Genomic DNA, 18062 nt, shown 5'->3' on the forward strand with positions numbered 1-18062 from the left:
GTGTCAGGTGGCTAGTTACCACATCATCCAGTTGTAAAAAAAAAATCGCACGCGTCACAAGAGGGCCACACAACTACTACCACTTGGCAATGCATGCAACCGGAGTCACTATACTCAGTTTATCCACTAAAAACTTTGTGAATCACACCAAAAGGTTATACTATTACTATTTTACAATAAACCATCCTGCCTATTTTCTATCCAAACAACATACTTAACATTGTAGGTCATCATTGTAAATAAGAATTTGTTCTTAACTGACTTGCCTAGATAACTAAAATAAATTAACCACATTAAAGAATAGTTAATTCACTCTCAAGCCAGTAGCGTACAAAGGCCATCACTATTTGAGAAACATCTGTAGTAAAATTAAACAATTGAAAGAATAGTACATCCTTTTAACATAAGAGATACAAGTTCATATGCAGGTTTCGGGTATCAGCTTTGGTAGAGAGAAATATGACAGACAAGAGTGCATCACCATTATCAACACACATCAAAGAAATATAAAATTGAAACATTTATTACCTTATACTTTTGTACTGGAATAGCATTATGCTTAAAACTAACAAAAATTACAATCAAATGTTTTTGTACTGTTCTGTCACACAAGTCTCATAAAACAAAATTCATATTCATAGCAGGAATGCACACAAAGTATTAAAATGTAATTTAATATTTAAAGAATGACATTCCCTCACGGACCCTCGTGTTTAGAATACGATACAATTGTATTTGTCTTTTCGGGGTGTCGGTTTGCTTCACGTGAACCTCGACTGTGTCAACTAAACACTGGGACAGGAACTGTAAGGTCCAGGATGGCGATTCCTCTCCAGTTGGCTAGAGTTGACACGAAAAAAGCCCCATACTAAAGATAAAATCCCAAACCACCACAAGACGACCGACGAGGAGATATGCCTTTTATATTGTCTGTTGTGTAAAACATCTCAGTCCTGAGGGTTGGAAAAGGCAACATAGATCTCAGCTCAGTGCAGTCCCCTGTGCTCCGTTTCTCCGCCTCGGTTGTGTTTTTTGTATAAACAAACGCATGGACGTTCCTCCGAGTTTGGGCGGTCCCTAGACAGCGGTGCTTTTGGTCCCGATGTGCAGTCGTGCAAACTCCACAAAATCGTCAATGAGGACTGGCCATGCTCCTTGGAGGAAGGAGACAAAAATGACAGATGTTTCATGCATAAAATTCAACTTGCTTTATCTAAAAGGAAGCACAACAGATATAGGGTTAAGCAAGAAAAAATTACTTTTCAACTCTGGTGGTTGTTGGGAGAGGCAACAAGTGGGCTGGCTCCATATTATTCCATTCACAACTGTTTCCATTGTCATGCACCTGACCTGAGGCAATGGGTTGCTATAGTTCAGCCATAGTACACAAAAACACAAACCTTCCTCATCGTAATTGGACATGTCATCAGTTATCATTGTACTGAAGTCTAACAAGAGGTTCCAGGTGTCCTTAGGGATTGATCGTTTATGGTGCTCCTGCAGGGAAAGTAGAAGAAAACATAAAAATGTGCATTAAAAGAAACAACTAGCCTTCATTTATCATGTTTATTGAAGCCTTCAATTGAAGCAAACCCATACAATTTCCACTTTGTGTGGATCAATAAAGTATACTCAATTCAATTAAGACAAAATAACTTACCACTAAAAAGTTGTTCCACAGCTCCAGGAATTTGAATCTTCCAGCCAGTACTAAATTCCAATACGCAATTGCCATTTCTAAGTCTAGAAAATGCACAACAATGAGGACATGTCTGAGAGAAATCCAAGTCCAATGAGCAGAGTAGACTATGAAAATAGATCAGGAATGTCAAAATGTATTGCTTACCCAAACCTTTCTGGCCAGGATTCTTTGCAAAGTTAAATGTAAACTGGTAAAAGTCCTTAAATTTCCCATGGTCTTTTAACTCCTGCTCCATTTTTGGTAGTTGGGCTTTTAGTTTCTCTATACTGTCACACCTGAGGAGAACAAAATAAGCTTTAGCACCAAGTACAAGTTTAAGGGTTAGCCTATCTGATGTGGAGAAAGAAGAGCTTAGTCTACATTCTGTTACACAACTCAGTGGCTGATGGATGACAACAAACAATTTCCTCTTTAATTACATGATGAAATGAATGAACACAACACACACTTGTTGTCAATTAAATTGGCCCCAAAAATTAATTCAAAGGCCCTCCTCACCCTTGTTCTGCCATCCCATCCATGAACTCCTGTCTGGAGAACTCGCACTGTGTTGCAGCCCGGAACTTCCAGGCGATGAAGAGCACACTAATACTGGCCGGGTCCAGGCCCAGGTCGTCACAGAACTGCTGGATACCATCTATACCAATCTTGTTGTCATCTTGTGGGTCTGAGTGAAGGATAAGGCAAAAAATATGGTGTTCAATTAATACTTCGCCACTTTTGAGCAACTTGACTGACAAAGGGGTAAATTGACTGACAAAAATATGTCTTTATTTGATGATATCAATTTTATTTGATTTTGGTGGTCAAAGGTGAGTTATGTGTTTCGACATCATGCATGGCCTATGGCAGTTTTTATTTTTACAGTCAGTTATACTGCTATTGTTTTTAATTACAGTACCATAGTACTGTCTTGTGCACTTGACAAGCCCTCTGTAGCTCAGTTGGTAGAGCCTGGTGCTTGCAATGCCAGGATAGTGGGTTCGATGGGACCACCCATACTTAAAAATGTATGCACGCATGACCAAGTCCCGTTGGATAAAAGTGTCTGCTAAATGGCATATATTATTATAGTACATCCAGCATAGACAGAGATGTGAAAAAAAGTTGACACTTACCTCTGTATCTGTTGTAGAGCTGTTCTAACCTTTTCTTGTCCAACACTCCCTTTAGATTTGAATGGTAGAGATCTGGATTTTGGAAAAAGTTGTCTGTGGAGACATCTAGTTTCCAGTCATTCTGTGACAGACAGGTCAATGCCGTCTTCTCATTTGATTGTGTGAAGATCATGAACTGTCGAACTTTATCCTTCTGTGAGGACTTCAGCTTGTTCTGAGGAACAACACAGACGTTTACAGAACAAACACAATGCCAGAAATGTAGCTCTACTCATGCTCAGAATTGTGAGCTTTCAAAACTGTATAGCCTTAGGTAGAAGTCTGCAAACCTGACAATACATGCATTGCACACTTCTTCTGGTGTCATCTTGCCAAGCAATAAGCATAATCTTGGATGCATGTTATAATAGCTGGCTTATAGCCATGGAGGTCGTTTTGGAAAGCTACTTAGCCTAATGACTTTCCTCTAGGTATCAACAGTGCAAAACTGCTTCATCGACTATACATGAATGGTTAGGATGCAGAAACGTATTGGCATGACATACGGGGGCTGAGCACAACAATGAAGTTATTGTGGCATTCACACATTCTTTCCAATATCCACTCTTAACTTAGCCACGGCGTTCATAGGCAAAACAAACAGGCCTAGTCAAAGCTATGATCCGCGACGGCGCATAATGTTCATTTGAACGACCAGCTAGCCGAGATTGGCCGGCTTCTTTAGCAACGTTTTAATCTTTAGATAGCTAAACTTACTGTCTAGTAGCTGTTGTTGACTAGAACTGTCTGACAACCTACCTATGCTGCAGTATTGACAAGCCACCTAGGTTGTTCAATGACAACGAACCGAAATACAGTCGAGTTGCTGAAACGCTAGCTAGCTAACAACTAGCTAACGTTACCTTTGCAATGCTAACAGATAACATTTTAAACAAGTTTGTTTAAATTCAGTGTTTAGGGTGTTCATTTGATCAACGGTGTATTGGATAACAAAAATAAACATAAAAAACGAGATAAATAAACGTATTCTTCACCATGTTTGTAATTGCCCGACTCCCTTTTTCCCATCCAGCTGCCTCGCTCTCTTCCACCTTTTTCCGCTCATGCGCAGTTTGGACACAACAGATGCCTGTCATGTTGGTGTAGCTACATATCACTTTTCCAGGTCGCCATATTTAGTCAGACATGGTCCGTATGTATGTCAACGGACTACGGTTGACAGACTGTAGTATAGTGTATCTTATTACACATAATGGTTGGTTAGTGTATCTTAATCATTGACATAATGGTTGGTTGGTGGTGGACACTATTTGTGAGTGGGGCAGAAATGCTATGCTAGTATACCAGACATAGAATTTACTAGATCAGATGCCACCCAAAAACATTAATCCTGCCTGGATACCAGATTCTTATATTTCAAACTGAACAGATAGACAGACACACAATACCTCTTTACCAGCCCCAACCATAAGAATACAATACAGAATATGTAAATTGCATATATTACAATATCTCTCAAAAGTATTATCAATATAGCTACTATTGTAATTAGTATTCTGTTCCCATGATATTGCAGTGTGCTATCCCCAAAATATATATTGTATAATAATGCTCTATCTATACCACTCATTACACAAACACTGGAATCAATGCCAACCAATTACATATTTTTTGTAATGTACTCCATGTTCTCCATTGAGTCTCATTAAAATATGCAGTAATGATCACAATGAACTGCAAACAGAGAGTTTGCTGAGTTTGCTGTAGGTTTTTTATTCATGCATTTTCTTGCACTGTGATTTTTTTGGCCACCAATGATGTTTAAATAAACATCTTTATTTTGCATTCAAGCCTCAGTTTTGCATGGGGCTAGGGCCGGGACAGCTATAACTAGTTTGATAATAATCCAAAATATTCCAGATGTATGAGTGGTAAAACAGGCAATTTTGACATGAGAAAAATAGGAGTCTGTTTGAGGTTAGAAATTATTTCATAAAGCTGATACAGTATGTTGTCTTGGCAAAGGTACTCCTGCATCCTTGCTATCACAGATCCTTGGGACGTCCCAACCCCATTGAAGTTGACATTTAAAATGGTTAAGGTTAGGGTTAGGTAAGGGTTATGGTAAGGGTTAAGGTTAGGGTAGGAGTTAAGGTTAGGATTAGGGTTAGGATTTAGGGTAGGGACGTCCCCAGGAATCCAGATAACATTGACCATTACATTTTCCATTGCCATAATTTTGACATGATGAGGACGCCGTAGCAACCGAAGCACATGCAATTTGTGCTGTAATATCATTCCGTTATTAAATATAGTCTAAATCTTTAAAAAAACATCTTTATAGAATGAAACTTCACAGTATTAACACATAAAACATAATAATTTGTATATTAAAAAATATTGTGTTGTTGTGTTGAGAAAGTCTTGTCGGATAAATTGAATTTTTACATTTCAGTGAAAATAGTCCGGCTATATAAAAGCGGTTGTCCTCCTCCACGTAGATCTTTCCAGTCGCATGTTGAAGTTGGAGAAGGATCATGGCTAGCGACTCTCTTGAGTACAACAGGTAAAACAAAAAAGGAACTTGTTTCATTTACAATTATTGTCACAAATTAAAATTACATGTATTTATAGATATGCGTTTTCCATGCATCTTGCAGATATTCAGAGGAAATTAGGTGGTTTACGCTGGACCCATTGGCATTCACTTAGTTAACGTTATCTAGCTAATGTTAGCTACTTTAAATATCTGCGAAGATGGCAGTATACATCCGACTCGTGTAGTTGCGTGTAACGTTAGTATGCAAAGAATATGCAGGAAAATATAGTAGTTACCAAGACATCACTTGTACATTTAACTGATGTAATCAGACCTATGACTAAACTTTTGTTATCCTTGGCCTAGTTCCAGCTTGCTCGGCTAAACTAACGTTAACTTGCGACGCACTGAGTTGGCTGGCCGTAGGATTAAAATACACATTTATAAGGAAAGAATATTAGCGAATAATGTGAGTTCATCTTGTCGAAATTCGGGGGCATGTCAGCCTCAACTGAGAATACCGTACGAGACACGTGCGCGCCCAACCAACAAAGTTGGTGAAATTGGACAGCACAGGCCTAGCTCGATAAGCAAGTCATCTATAATTTTTGTACGAAGTTTTAAATACTGGCATGCCATCTTTCGGAACTGAAACTTGTTCCATGAGTACAACTTTTTGTCTTTTTACTGTATCGCACATTTTTTTACTTCCCACGTGGCTAACTTGGGGTTTCCTGTACAGTAATCCCTCGTTTATCGCGGGGGTTACGTTCCGAAAATGACCCGCGATAAGTGAAATCCGCGAAATAGAAAACTTTTTTTTTTTTTTACAATTAGCAACTATTACATGTATACAAATACAGTGACTCACGTGTAGGCCGTTTCACTGCTCTTCAGACTGGGCCGCTGCATCCTGACTGCGCTCTGCAGTGTTCTCTTCTTCTGAAGCCCGCGGTGCAGGTGTGTTTGTTCGGGAGAAGAACATAGTGATAGGCAGCTGTTGTCGCTCTTTTTTCTTCTTTGCAAAAAGATCCTTGTACACCGACATGCCACCATCGATTACGTTGGAGAACTGTAATGAACGGCTCATCAAAGGGTCCCATTCCTCAGCTACTCGCTTAAGTTCAGTGGCCATTATGGGTTTAGGAGATGTTCGAAATTACAAGATAATTTGGCCAACTTAATGTAAATTTGCCAAGCTGTTTTATGTACGTACACATAACTGCACGAGACGACAAAATGATAGCACAATTCGTAGCATGTTTTGATACAAGAAGCGGGAGTGAGTTTTTAGCGAATCAGAATGCAGAGCACAATGCACAAAAAAAAAAAAAAAAATGCATTATGAAAATCCGCGAAATAGCGAATCCGCGATAAGTGAACCGCGAAGTGGCGAGGGATCACTGTAATTGATTCAACCCTCGCCCATTAACTATTTAAGTGAATCAAGTTTTTTGGGTTTCTCAGTTTTTCCATCTCTGACGCTGACCCTTATTTCTCCAATAGTTCCAAGAGATCGTGAACATGATGGGCCTGAGGGGATGGAGGCTGATGCCGTCATAGAGGTATGCTTAGTTAGTTTACAATAGAGATCTGATTGGTTTAGTCAGTCCATGTATGCATTGGTCTAAAAGTTGACCTAATTCTTTTTGAGTACCACTTGTTATAGTGGATTTCAGTTCTGTAGGGAGTGTTGAGTGAAATGATGGCATTTCATCTTTCGGGACAGACCTGATAATGGTGACAACTTAATACTGATCACTCAAACCTCAAGCGTAGGCCTGCAGTTAACTCGATGTCATCGAAACAATGTGTGAACAGAATACTCTTATTGTGCAGTGCATCTAAAATGAGATTAGACAACTTCGAAGACATGGCCCTGAAGGAGACACTCTTAGGGGTATCTGAGTATGGATTTAAGAAGCCATCAGCCATTGAGGGCAATCATTCCTTGTATCAAAGGTATGCAAATCAATGGCTTGTTGATAGCAATAAATATACTGAACAAAAATATAAAATTAACAATTTGAAATATTACTCAGTTACAGTTAATAGAAATCAATTCATTAGGCCCTAATCTATGGATTTCATATGACTGGGCAGGGGCGCAGCCATGGGTGGACTTGGAAGGGCGTAGGCCACTCACTTGGTATCCAGGCCCAGCACACAAGGGCTTTATTAGAAAGAAATACACACCAGTGAAAAAGCTGGATGTGGAGGTCCTGGACTGGTGTGGCTACACGTGGTCTGCAGTTGTGGGTGGTTGGACATGGTGCCACATTTTCTACCATAAGCGTTTTAGAAATTAACATTACACTATCTGGCAAAAGCTCTGGTTGGCATTCTTGCAGTCAGCATGCCAATTGTGCAGTCAACTTGATGTCTGCCATTGTGACAACTGCACTTTTGTGGCCTTTCATTGTCCCTGGCACTAGTCACACCTGTGTAATTATCATGCTGTTTAATTAGCTTCTTGGTATGCTCATTAACAAGGCTGTAAATTAAAAAAATTATGCCCAAATTGAGTAATGCTTTAAAATAGGTAGGCATTTTCTGTCATTTCTTATTTCAGCTCATGAAACATGGGACCAACACTTAACGTGTTTATATTTTGGTTCAGTATAATTGCAAGTTGAAAACTATTGTCTATTGATTGACAAGATGCCATACCATCTTTCGGGACTGACGGCAATGGAGAACTACCCTTTTTAGTATTACTGATCACTCAAGTCAATTGTCACTGGACAACGCGGGATTTAAATTCTGATCAAGAACCCCTTTTCCCTTCGCAGGCTGTGATGTCATCACCCAGGCATGGTCAAGACTGCCACGTTTGCCATCTCTATCCTGCAGCAGCTGGACATAAAGCAGAAAAGGTAGCCCAGCAGGGAGCTAGCTCAGCAGGTATGCTGTGCCTCAGGTCTGGATAAACTTACGTGTTTATCAGACCGAGGCGGCATATTCGGCCAATCTCAAACTAAAAAGGTATATTTTTCGTGCAGAAACAGCTAATTGGGTTAAAGGTGACAGTTCTCTTTTAGGATTGTTGTAGTCCGTCCATGACTGCAATGGTCTGAAAGTTGACATGACTACTTGGCAGGGGATTTCTGTTCTGTAACAAGTGAGTGAAGTGATGGCATTTCATCTTTCGGGACAGACCTGATAATGGTGACAACCTGTTATACTGATCACTCAAACCTGTTTAGTCCTGTATAATGCATTGGTGCCAAGAGCAAATCGCCATGAAGTATTTGTTTTGTCTGTTTTCTTAGATCCAGAAGGGGGTTCTGGCTCTGGGGGACTACATGGGGGCTGCCTGCCATGCCTAAATTGGGGGCACTAATGTCCACAACGACATGCTGGATGTGGGAACTCCAGGCCGGGTGTTTGATATGCTTAACAGGCGGTGCCTGTAGGTACTTATCAGTGTAAGTATCTGCTATCTGATTGGCTCGTGTTCAAATGAAATTGTATTTGTCACATGCACCGAATACTACAGGTATAGATAGACCTTAATGTGAAATGCTTGCTTATAAGCTTTTAGCCAACAATGCTGAGTTAAATTAAGAAATGTATGTGTATATATCTTGTCCATTGGCATGCTTTAGATGTCTTTTCGTTTGGCTTGACCACGGTGCAGATTTTTATGTTTGCCCTCTTAATTACAGTTCTGAAAAGCATCAAGATGTTTGTCCTGGATGAAGCTGATGAGATGCTGAGTCATGGCTTCAAGGCTCAGAAATGAGATCTTCCAGACAGCGCACACGTTCAAGTAGGCCTCATTTGTTGTATATTGCCCATTTTACTTGTAAATGTGTTTTGATTTCCAGGTTCCATTCTAGAGCCTTGCTTCAGAAGTTTAACCTTGTTGCCACAAGGCAATCAACATGGGTTTCTCTCTGCCCCAGTCACCCCACTTCCATATAAAAGAACTGTGCTAAAATTGCAGAATCCAGGTAACACTTGGTTTAGGCAATAATGCTAGCAGAGTATTGTGTGGAAGGAGAGCATTTTGCACTGTGCCGGAAAAGAGTTGTGGTCGAACCTCTTTCTTAATGTTCGTTGACCTCATGTCTCGAGGCCCAGTGCAACAGTTAATCAGACTTAAGATGAGTGCTTTTCTTCCAGTTGTGATTTTACTAATGTTTCTTCTATCGCTGCGCAGGTGGTCCTCCTGTCAGCCACCATGCCTACTGATGTGCTGGAGGTGACCAAGAAGTTCATGCGAGAGCCCATTCGCATTCTGGTGAAGAAACAAGATCTTGCCCTAGAGGGTATTAAGCAGTTCTACATCAATGTAGAGCGAGGTGGGTAGCGTTCAGAAAATACGTGGCTCTCCGTGTTATGACATGTAATGCCATGTAATTTAATTGTGTGTTTGTATTTAACTGCCTTAATGTTGCTGGACCGCAGTAAGACAAACTGCTGCCATTTGTAAATGAGTTTCTGTAGTCAATGTGTATAGCGTTTCCCTTCTTTTTAAAGCACCCTGCTAAAATTGTGAGGGCGACGCCTTTGGGCTTGGCTCTTGCGGTCATGTAAGCATGGGTACACCAAGGAAGGACAGTAAAGCCAGGGTTGAAATGAGGCTTGGGCGGACCTCTTTCTTAATGTCCAGTGCCCTTTGTCTCAAGATTCTGTGCTACAATATTTCTGGAAACTTTCCATTTAGAAGTGGTTTATGTTGTAAGGCTAGTCTGGTCAGTGAAATAAGTTGTTACCCTCACATTCTTCCAGGAGTGGAAGCTGGACATTGTGTGACCTGTACGAGACGCAAACAATCACTCAGGCAGGCATCTTCCTCAACACCAGGAGGAAGGTCGGCTGGCTGACAGATGCACTCAAAGGACTTCACCATCTCTGCTCTGGTAAGACCATCAAACATTGCTCCCTGAATTATAATGCTGCTAAAATTACTGTTGTGTTGGTCATGGGGTTGTTTAAAATGCAGGATGAAATAACATACTTTGTTTTCCAGCATGGTGACATGGACCAGAAGGAGAGGGATGTGATCATGAGGGAGTTCAGGACTGGCTCAAGCAGAGTCCTCATCACTACTGACTTATTGGTGAGGGTAGAATCTCACTCTTATCCAACTGTAATGAGTGACTTGTCATGGTTACATGTAATTGTAATCCCAAATGGTTTTTCTCTGCGAATGCCTTTTCATGGCTTAGCAGTAACACCTTTTGGGAGATGAAATGTCTGTTCTCCACCACGGGCTTCTCTCTCTGTAGGAATCTGTTACTTAAAGTCAGACTACATTTACAGTGAAATGTTTTGTAAATCTGATTGTTTAAACTTAATTCTAACTCGTGTTTGCTTTGATATCAGGCTCGAGGAATTGATGTGCAGCAGGTTTCCCTGGTCATAAACTAAGACCTTTTACAAAGAGGGAGAATTTTATTCACAGGTATGTACAGTCCCTGCATAAATGGAAGACGTGCTCAGACTGTATTGTATTTGGAAAGCAGACCTGGACCTAAAGATTGTTCTTCCTCCCCATTTCTCCAGAATTGGTGGTGGTGGCGGTTTTGGCAGAAAAGGAGTGGCTATAAACTGACCGAGGAGGACAAGCATATTCTTCGGGACATAGACGTTTTACAATACAACAGTGGATGAGATGCCTTTGAATGTGGCTGACCTGATTTGAAACTGGGTGTTGAGGATTTTGACGAATTGCTGGCGGTCTTACACATTGTGTTCATTTGAGAAAAATGTCACTCAATGCTATCCTTGAATCAGACTTCTGATATTTGTAAGATGGTGGTCTCATGGACAGTTGTAGATTTTAACCTTGAGAGTTTGCTGGTTGAAACCACAAGCTATGGAGACTAGAGGTCGACCTCTAGTGGAGACTAAACAATATTGTTCCTAACAGTAATTTATTTAATTGTACAATTAAGGTGTGTAGATTTTCTTCACCATTTAGAGATTTACTTGTGGACTAAAAGGTATAAGTGTGGTATTAAGTCTGCCAATTATTTTATGCTAACTTGTGTGCAATGAGGCTGCTCCAATGTTATTGATTTGGCTCACCTGGATGTTATTTTAGACTTAATTTAAGCGTACCAATCACGCTTTGTCAAATCCTCAGTTTGACTATTTTGTGGAATGTTTTTCCTGTTTGAACTTGTTTTGAGTGTCTAGCCATTTTCCCTAAAACTGAGTCTTAATTAAACAAACTTGCTGTACTAAATGATACCATATTTGGTGAAGAACCTACTATGTGTTACTATGACACAATTGCATGTTGTTAGAGTCTAGACCAGTGGTTCCAACAATTAAGCTTGGGGCCCCCAAACCGGCTAGGGCTGCCTTTGTCTGCATGTGGGTTTGTAGACCTGCTAGCCACTGTTCAGATGTGTTGCCCCCATCAGTTTCCCATCCCTGGTGTATCTGATACTGACCCGTGTCCAATAAATTGTATTTGTTGCATGTGCTGAATACAACCGGAGTAGATCTAACTGGAATGCTTGCAGGCCCTTATTAACAAACAATGCCGTTTAAAGGAAATTATTTACTAAATAGTGTGGCAATTGGTACTTTTTCCCACTACTGCCCCTCATCAATATACATAGCATAATGACAAAGCAAAAAAGGTTGACAATTTATAATAAAAAAACATCACATTTACAAAGGTATTCAGACCCGTTGCGCAGTACTTTGACGCACCTTTGGCAGCGACTACATCATTGAATCTTGGGTATGAGGCTACAGGCTGGGCACCTGTTTTGGGGTGTAGATCTTATTGTGAAATGCTTACATAACAGCCCTTTAACCAACAATGCAATTAAGAAAAATATTTACGAAATAAAAGATCACAAACACGAGGCTATACCGAGGGGTACTGAGTCAATGTGTGGTGGTACACGGCTGATTAAACGAGTTGCTGGCTATTCACTCATTGTGACTTGTGATGGCTTCAGTGGTTTTAGCATGTACGTCTTTGTGGTGCATACTCTTTTAGGTGCCAGCAAAGCCACCAATACATTAATTGCGCTATAACGGTGACAAACGGTGCCCACAAACTGTTAGGGCCTACAACAGCAGAGCTTTCTTTTCACAATGGGATGAAACCTTACGACTGCTACACCTGGCCATCAGCGGAGCCTTGTCTGACACCAAAACAGTTCATTCAGCCTAATATACTACCTTTGATAAAACAAAAATTAAACATGACTGACATGTGTTTTACAACTGACAATTGATGTTCATACTATGGCGTAAGGGGATGAGTGGAAAAGAGACTAATGGTACATTTTGATTAAGAAATGAGCGAGCTAGGCCGGCTGTAGTCAACTATAACTTTGTTCAGCACTTCCAAGTCAGAACCGTAGGCTAAGGGGGGCATATAAGCAGACAATGAAAGCTCATGCAATATTGGTGCACATATAGGCTGTGCACCAAAAGATAACGGCTTACTACACAATGTACACTTTCTTAGCTACAGTATACAGTGCCTTCAGAAAGTTTTCAGACCCGCTGACTTTACCCACATTTTGTTAGATTTATTGTGCTTGTTTTTTCCCCTCAGTGGTGTAAAGTAATTAAGTAAAAATACTTGAAAGTACTACAGTATTTTTTTAGGATATCTGTACTTTTTGTATTTTGCTAACTTTTACTTTCCTACATTCCTAAAGAAAATTAATTTTTTTACTCCATACATTTTCCCTGCCACTCAATTTGTTTAATTTTGAATGCTTAGCAGGCCAGACAAATTGTCTAATTCACACACTTATCAAGAGATCATCCATGGTCATTCCTACTGCCTCTGATCTGGCAGACTCACCAAACCCATGCTTTGTCAATTATGTCAGTTGGAGAATGTGGCTTTCTGCTTGGGTATGACGCTACAGGCTTGGAACCTGTATTTGGGGAGTTTCTGCCATTTTTCAATGCAGATCAAATCAAATTGTATTTGTAACATGCGCTGAATACAACAGGTGTAGACCTTACAGTGAAATGCTCATTTACATTTACAAGCCCTTAACCAATGATGCAATTAAAAAAAAAGTATGAGTAAAGAAAAACAAATAAATAGCAGCAGTAAATAAGAATAGCGGGGCTATATACAGGGGGTACCGGTACAGAGCCCTCTCAAGCTCTGTCAGGTTGGATGGGGAGCGTTGCTGCACAGCTATTTTCAGGTCTCCAGAGATGTTCAAGTCCGGGCTCTGGCTGGGCCACTCAAGGACATTTAGAGACTTGTCCCAAAGCCACTCCTGCTTTGTCTTGGCTGTGTGCTTAGGGTCGTTGTCCTGTTAGAAGGTGAACCTTCGCCCCAGTCTGAGGTCATGAGCACTCTGGAGCAGGTTTTCATCAAGGATCTCTGTACTTTGCTCCGTTCATCTCCCTCGATCCTGACTGGTCTTCCAGTTCCTGCTGCTGAAAAACATCTCCACAGCATGATGCTGCCACCACCATGCTTCACCTTAAGGATGGTGTCTGGCTTCTTCCAGATGTGATGCTTAGCATTCAGGCCAAAGAGTTCAATCCTGGTTTCATCAGACCAGAGTCTTGTTGCTCAAGGTCTGAGAGTCTTTAGGTGCCTTTTGGCAAGCTCCAAGCGGGTTGTCCTGCCTTTTACTGAGGAGTGGCTTCTGTCTGGCCACTCTACCATAAAGGCCTGATTGGTGGAATGCTGCAGAGATGGTTGTCCTTCTGGAAGGTTCTCCCATCTCCACAGAGGAACTCTAGAGCTCTGTCAGAGTGACTATCAGGTTCTTGGTCACCTCCCTGACCAAGGCCCTTCTCCCCCGATTGCTCAGCTTGAGAACAGGAAGGATTGGAGTGATGTTAAAACGTGGGGATTAGACTGGGACAAGGCACTGCCTGTTAGCTGATATGTCACTCAAGACATTGTAGACAGTAGATGGGTAAAATATAAAAAGCAGACATTGAATATCCCTTTGAGCATGGTGAAGTTATTAATTACACTTTGGATGGTATATCAATACACCCAGTCACTACAAAGACACAAGCGTCCTTCCTAACAGTTCCCGGAGAGGAAAGAAACTGCTCAGAGATTTCACCATGAGGCCGACTAAAACAGCTACAGTTTATTGACTGTGACGAGAACTAAGGATGGATCAACAACATTGTAGTTCCTCCATAGCACTGATCTAATTCACAGTGTAATACAAAGTGTTATGTTTGGGGCAAATCCAATATAACACATTACTGAGTACCACACTCCATATTTTCAAGTATAGTGGTGGCTGCATCATGTTATGGATATGCTTGTAATCGTTAAGGACTGGGGAATTTTTCTGGATAAATAAGAAATGGAATTGAGCTAAGCACAGACAAAATCCTAGAGGAAAACCTGGTTCAGTCTGCTTTCCACCAGACACTGGGGGACGAATTCACCTTTCAGCAGGACAATAACAAAACACAAGTCCAAATATACACTGGAGTTGCTTACCAAGAATACAGTGAATGTTCCTGAGTGGCCGAGTTACAGTTTTGACTTAAATCTCCTTGAAAATCTATGGCAAGACTTGAAAATGGTTGTCTAGCAATGATCTACAACCAATTTGACAGCTTGAAGAATTTTGAAAATAATAAATCGGCAAATGTTGCACAATACAAGTGTGGAAAGCTTTTGAAGACTTACCCAGAAAGACTCACAGGTCTAATTGCTGCCAAAGGTGATTCTAACATGTATTAACTCAGGGCGTTGAATACTTATCTAATCAAGATAAATTCATATTTTATTTTTCATTACTTTTTTTTTTTTACAAATGTTAGAATTTTTCTTACACTTTGACATTACAGAGTATTTTGTGTAGATTGTTCACAGACGACAATTCCATTTTAATCCCACTTTATAACACAAAATGTGGAAAAAGTCTATGGGTGTGAAAACTTTTCTGAAAGCACTGTACAGATCACAATAGTACTGTTTCTGTTTGTAGCAATAAAGCAGGCAAGTTTGTATGGCCTTTAGTTTAATCTGTTGAATTTATCTAGGTGGATACGCACTCAGGCATGTTTGTATAAATTCTCCATATCTCTGTGCCTCTGTAAATTGGAGGCAGGCAGGTTAGTTATAATTATAGTCTGCCTCAGGGGCACTGAGCACCTCAGTGAATGTGTAATTGGCTATGATATGGTAAATGCATGTATTTTGAGCACATCAACTTTGTTCTTTGACTCCCACGTTCACAGAAGTCAATGCAATTATGCTGGCAGGACCGCATTGGGAGGGTAGAGAGAAGAAAAAATTAACTAATTGGACATTTGGATAGAGATTGGCTGATTCCACCTGGACCAGTTCTCCTGCATTGTTAAATGTTTTTCGGATTGAGAAGCCGTTCTTCCAAAGGACTGGAGTAAAACTGGTTGACCATTGTAAAGCTCCGATAATATCTTAAAAGTGATGCAAACAAGAAAATTGAATATATTTGGGTAAGTTGAGTCACTCTGAACAGGACCTTTCAATGGCAAAATGAAAGTTACATGTGCACTGCAGTAGTACCTATGAATTGTGAGAGGTAGGTTGTTGGACCGTGTTTTGGGCCCCTCTTAATCATTTGTGTGAATTATTCTCTTTGCGCAGTCGCCTTGGAAACAGGCCAGATGTTTGGAGAACGGCTAATCCCAAAGATATTCCAACGCACCTCTTTCAGAACAAGTCGTGGGCCATTATACAAAGAAAATGCACAAATAGGAAAAAGGCCCACGAGAAAATATGCCCAAAACAGAAAGAAAGGGATTTTTTGGGGTCCGTGATTTTGGGATATCTCTCCCCTATTGAACTTGACATTTTAAAGTAAAGGTTAGGGTTTAGGATAGGGGCGTCCCAAGTATCCTTCATAGCACTGACCAATTTATTTGGTTTTGAACGATTCAACCAATTCTTATCTGACTTATGCAACAGATCAGAAATGCACTTCTTCAAAACTATTTGTGACTGTCATTATGGAGACAGAAAAGTCCCAAGTTTTAAAGCTTTACATCAACAACAATAGAGCTATAGTTTTGAGGCTACTGTCTCTGAGGCATGTATGACGTCATGCTGTAGCAATGGGCTAGATGCCTTTTCAACTCTCCCCCACAAGTCTTTGAGTCAGCCTGATCTGGAAAGACAAAAACATTTGAAGCTGATACACTACATGACCAAAAGTATGTGGACACCTGCTCGTCGAACATCTAATTCCAAAATCATGGGCATTAATATGGAGTTGGTCCCCCCCTTTGCTGCTATAACAGCCTCCACTCTTCTGGGAAGGCTTTCCACTAGATGTTGGAACATTGCTGCAGGGACTTGCTTCAATTCAGCCATAAGAGCATTAGTCAGGTTAGGCACTGATGTGGGCAATTAGGCCTGGCTCGCAGTCGGCATTCCAATTCATCCCAAAGGTGTTCGATGGGGTTGAGGTCAGGGCTCTGTGCAGGTTTTTCCAAACCGATCTCAACAAAACATTTCTGTATGGACTTGCTTTGTGCACTGGGGCATTGTCATGCTAAAACAGGAAAGGGCCTTCCCCAAACTGTTCCCAAAACGTTGGAAGCACAGAATCGTCTAGAACAGTGGTCGCCAGCACGTCGATCACTTCAAGGCATTCCTAGTCGATCACCAAATATTTCTGTAGAAAAACCAACAAACGATAAAGGCTTGCGCTCGTTTTTTAAAATCATATTGAGCGGTTGCCGGTAGGTGTACTAGATTCAAAAGTCCTGCGCACCGGGTAAGCAAAGTGTTCCCATTAGACAAACTCCGCCTACCCGGCGGACCGGCAAATCTGTGACTAAATCGAGTGCACCTACTGTGCTGCCCAATCGGATAGCTCAAATCACCGTGGCTACAGAGCTTCCATGACCCTGGCTACAGTCAAGTTTAATAGGCTACTAGCCTACGTAAGATTTAATATATTTTAAAACCATGACCACAGAGAGACTGTCAACATACAGCAAAGAGCTGCTGTTTTTCTGAGTGAGTTCAAATTCAGGACTGTCACAGTTTTTATTCAACACTATTACAAAACGCGCTTCTCCGTACTTCGCTCGGGCTGCAGCTGCAATGAATGAGTAGCCAGGTATCGATAGCCCTGCGTTTTATTATTATGAGCAGCTAGTCATGGTGATTTTAATATTAAGGAATATTTAACTTTCTCTGGTCATAGGAACAACATGAATTTGTGCATGAGGCAGATACGGTGCGACTCGAATTTCAGCATCAGGTGGAAGACGGTCCCCCCCCCCTCTCTGGTCAGTCTCACCGGAGGAAAGGAAGGAGAGAGCAGGGACCGTGAGAGGCGGTTGGGAAAAATCGTTTTAGGCGGTTGGGAAAAATCGTTTTGAACGGTCATTCCAAGTCGGAAACTCAGGCATCTTTCTAGAGCTCCGACTTTTTGACCTGAAGATCACTGGCGTCGTAATTTGACCTCGTTGAACATCAGATGCAGGTACCATCAGTCCAGTAAAATAAAAAGCAAATTGAATTATTTCAATTCATGCTCCACAGTGCCTCCTCACAAGTGCTAAAACAACTGATCTATTTTGTTATCAAAGCTCAAGTTTTGAAATATAATATGGTCTGATTAACAATATTGGCCATCATATAGCCAATATGCTGTGATAATGTATTAGGCCTACTGCCCAAACCTCATTCCTACAAAACTGTTTGTAGGAATGAGAATCTGAGCAGTAGATCTCAGCTTTCTTTTTGACTGCGAAAGTGATCTTGACTCAGAAA

The 18062-nt window shown here is 40.8% G+C and overlaps 1 protein-coding gene, 5 non-coding genes and 1 pseudogene across 6 annotated transcripts; 6 read left to right on the forward strand and 1 right to left on the reverse strand.

Annotated features, from left to right (window-relative positions):
* Positions 1-507: 507 nt before the first annotated feature.
* On the reverse strand, positions 508-3930 carry LOC120020583 (DCN1-like protein 1). Its single transcript, XM_038964287.1, has 7 exons — positions 3855-3930; positions 2821-3034; positions 2201-2369; positions 1847-1977; positions 1661-1743; positions 1401-1497; positions 508-1154 (listed from the first exon to the last, which is right to left on the reverse strand). Exons 1-7 carry the CDS (start codon positions 3855-3857, stop codon positions 1078-1080), a joined length of 774 nt encoding a protein of 257 aa, XP_038820215.1. The 5' UTR covers positions 3858-3930; the 3' UTR covers positions 508-1077.
* A 3124-nt stretch (positions 3931-7054) lies between these two features.
* LOC120020779 lies at positions 7055-7123 on the forward strand. The gene has a single exon (XR_005472467.1). It is a non-coding gene; the product is annotated as a small nucleolar RNA SNORD2 (small nucleolar RNA).
* Positions 7124-8010: 887 nt separating this feature from the next.
* LOC120020781 lies at positions 8011-8086 on the forward strand. The gene has a single exon (XR_005472469.1). It is a non-coding gene; the product is annotated as a small nucleolar RNA SNORD2 (small nucleolar RNA).
* An 87-nt stretch (positions 8087-8173) lies between these two features.
* LOC120019904 lies at positions 8174-11808 on the forward strand (annotated as a pseudogene).
* LOC120020780 lies at positions 8483-8553 on the forward strand. The gene has a single exon (XR_005472468.1). It is a non-coding gene; the product is annotated as a small nucleolar RNA SNORD2 (small nucleolar RNA).
* Positions 9275-9455, forward strand: LOC120020776. Its single transcript, XR_005472464.1, has one exon. It is a non-coding gene; the product is annotated as a small nucleolar RNA SNORA81 (small nucleolar RNA).
* On the forward strand, positions 9830-10009 carry LOC120020777. The gene has a single exon (XR_005472465.1). It is a non-coding gene; the product is annotated as a small nucleolar RNA SNORA81 (small nucleolar RNA).
* Positions 11809-18062: the final 6254 nt, after the last annotated feature.

The sequence above is a fragment of the Salvelinus namaycush genome, chromosome 25, assembly GCF_016432855.1.
Source record: "Salvelinus namaycush isolate Seneca chromosome 25, SaNama_1.0, whole genome shotgun sequence".
Classification (NCBI taxonomy): Eukaryota; Metazoa; Chordata; class Actinopteri; order Salmoniformes; family Salmonidae; genus Salvelinus; species Salvelinus namaycush.

What these genes read in the sequence shown, in the direction of transcription:
- LOC120020583 (XM_038964287.1), bottom strand. An exon ending in GATGGGATGGCAGAACAAGG is followed by an intron (nt 1,978 to 2,200) that starts GTGAGGAGGGCC and finishes TGTTCTCCTCAG; the next exon opens with GTGTGACAGTATAGAGAAAC. An exon ending in TGTGGAACAACTTTTTAGTG is followed by an intron (nt 1,498 to 1,660) that starts GTAAGTTATTTT and finishes CTTTCCCTGCAG; the next exon opens with GAGCACCATAAACGATCAAT.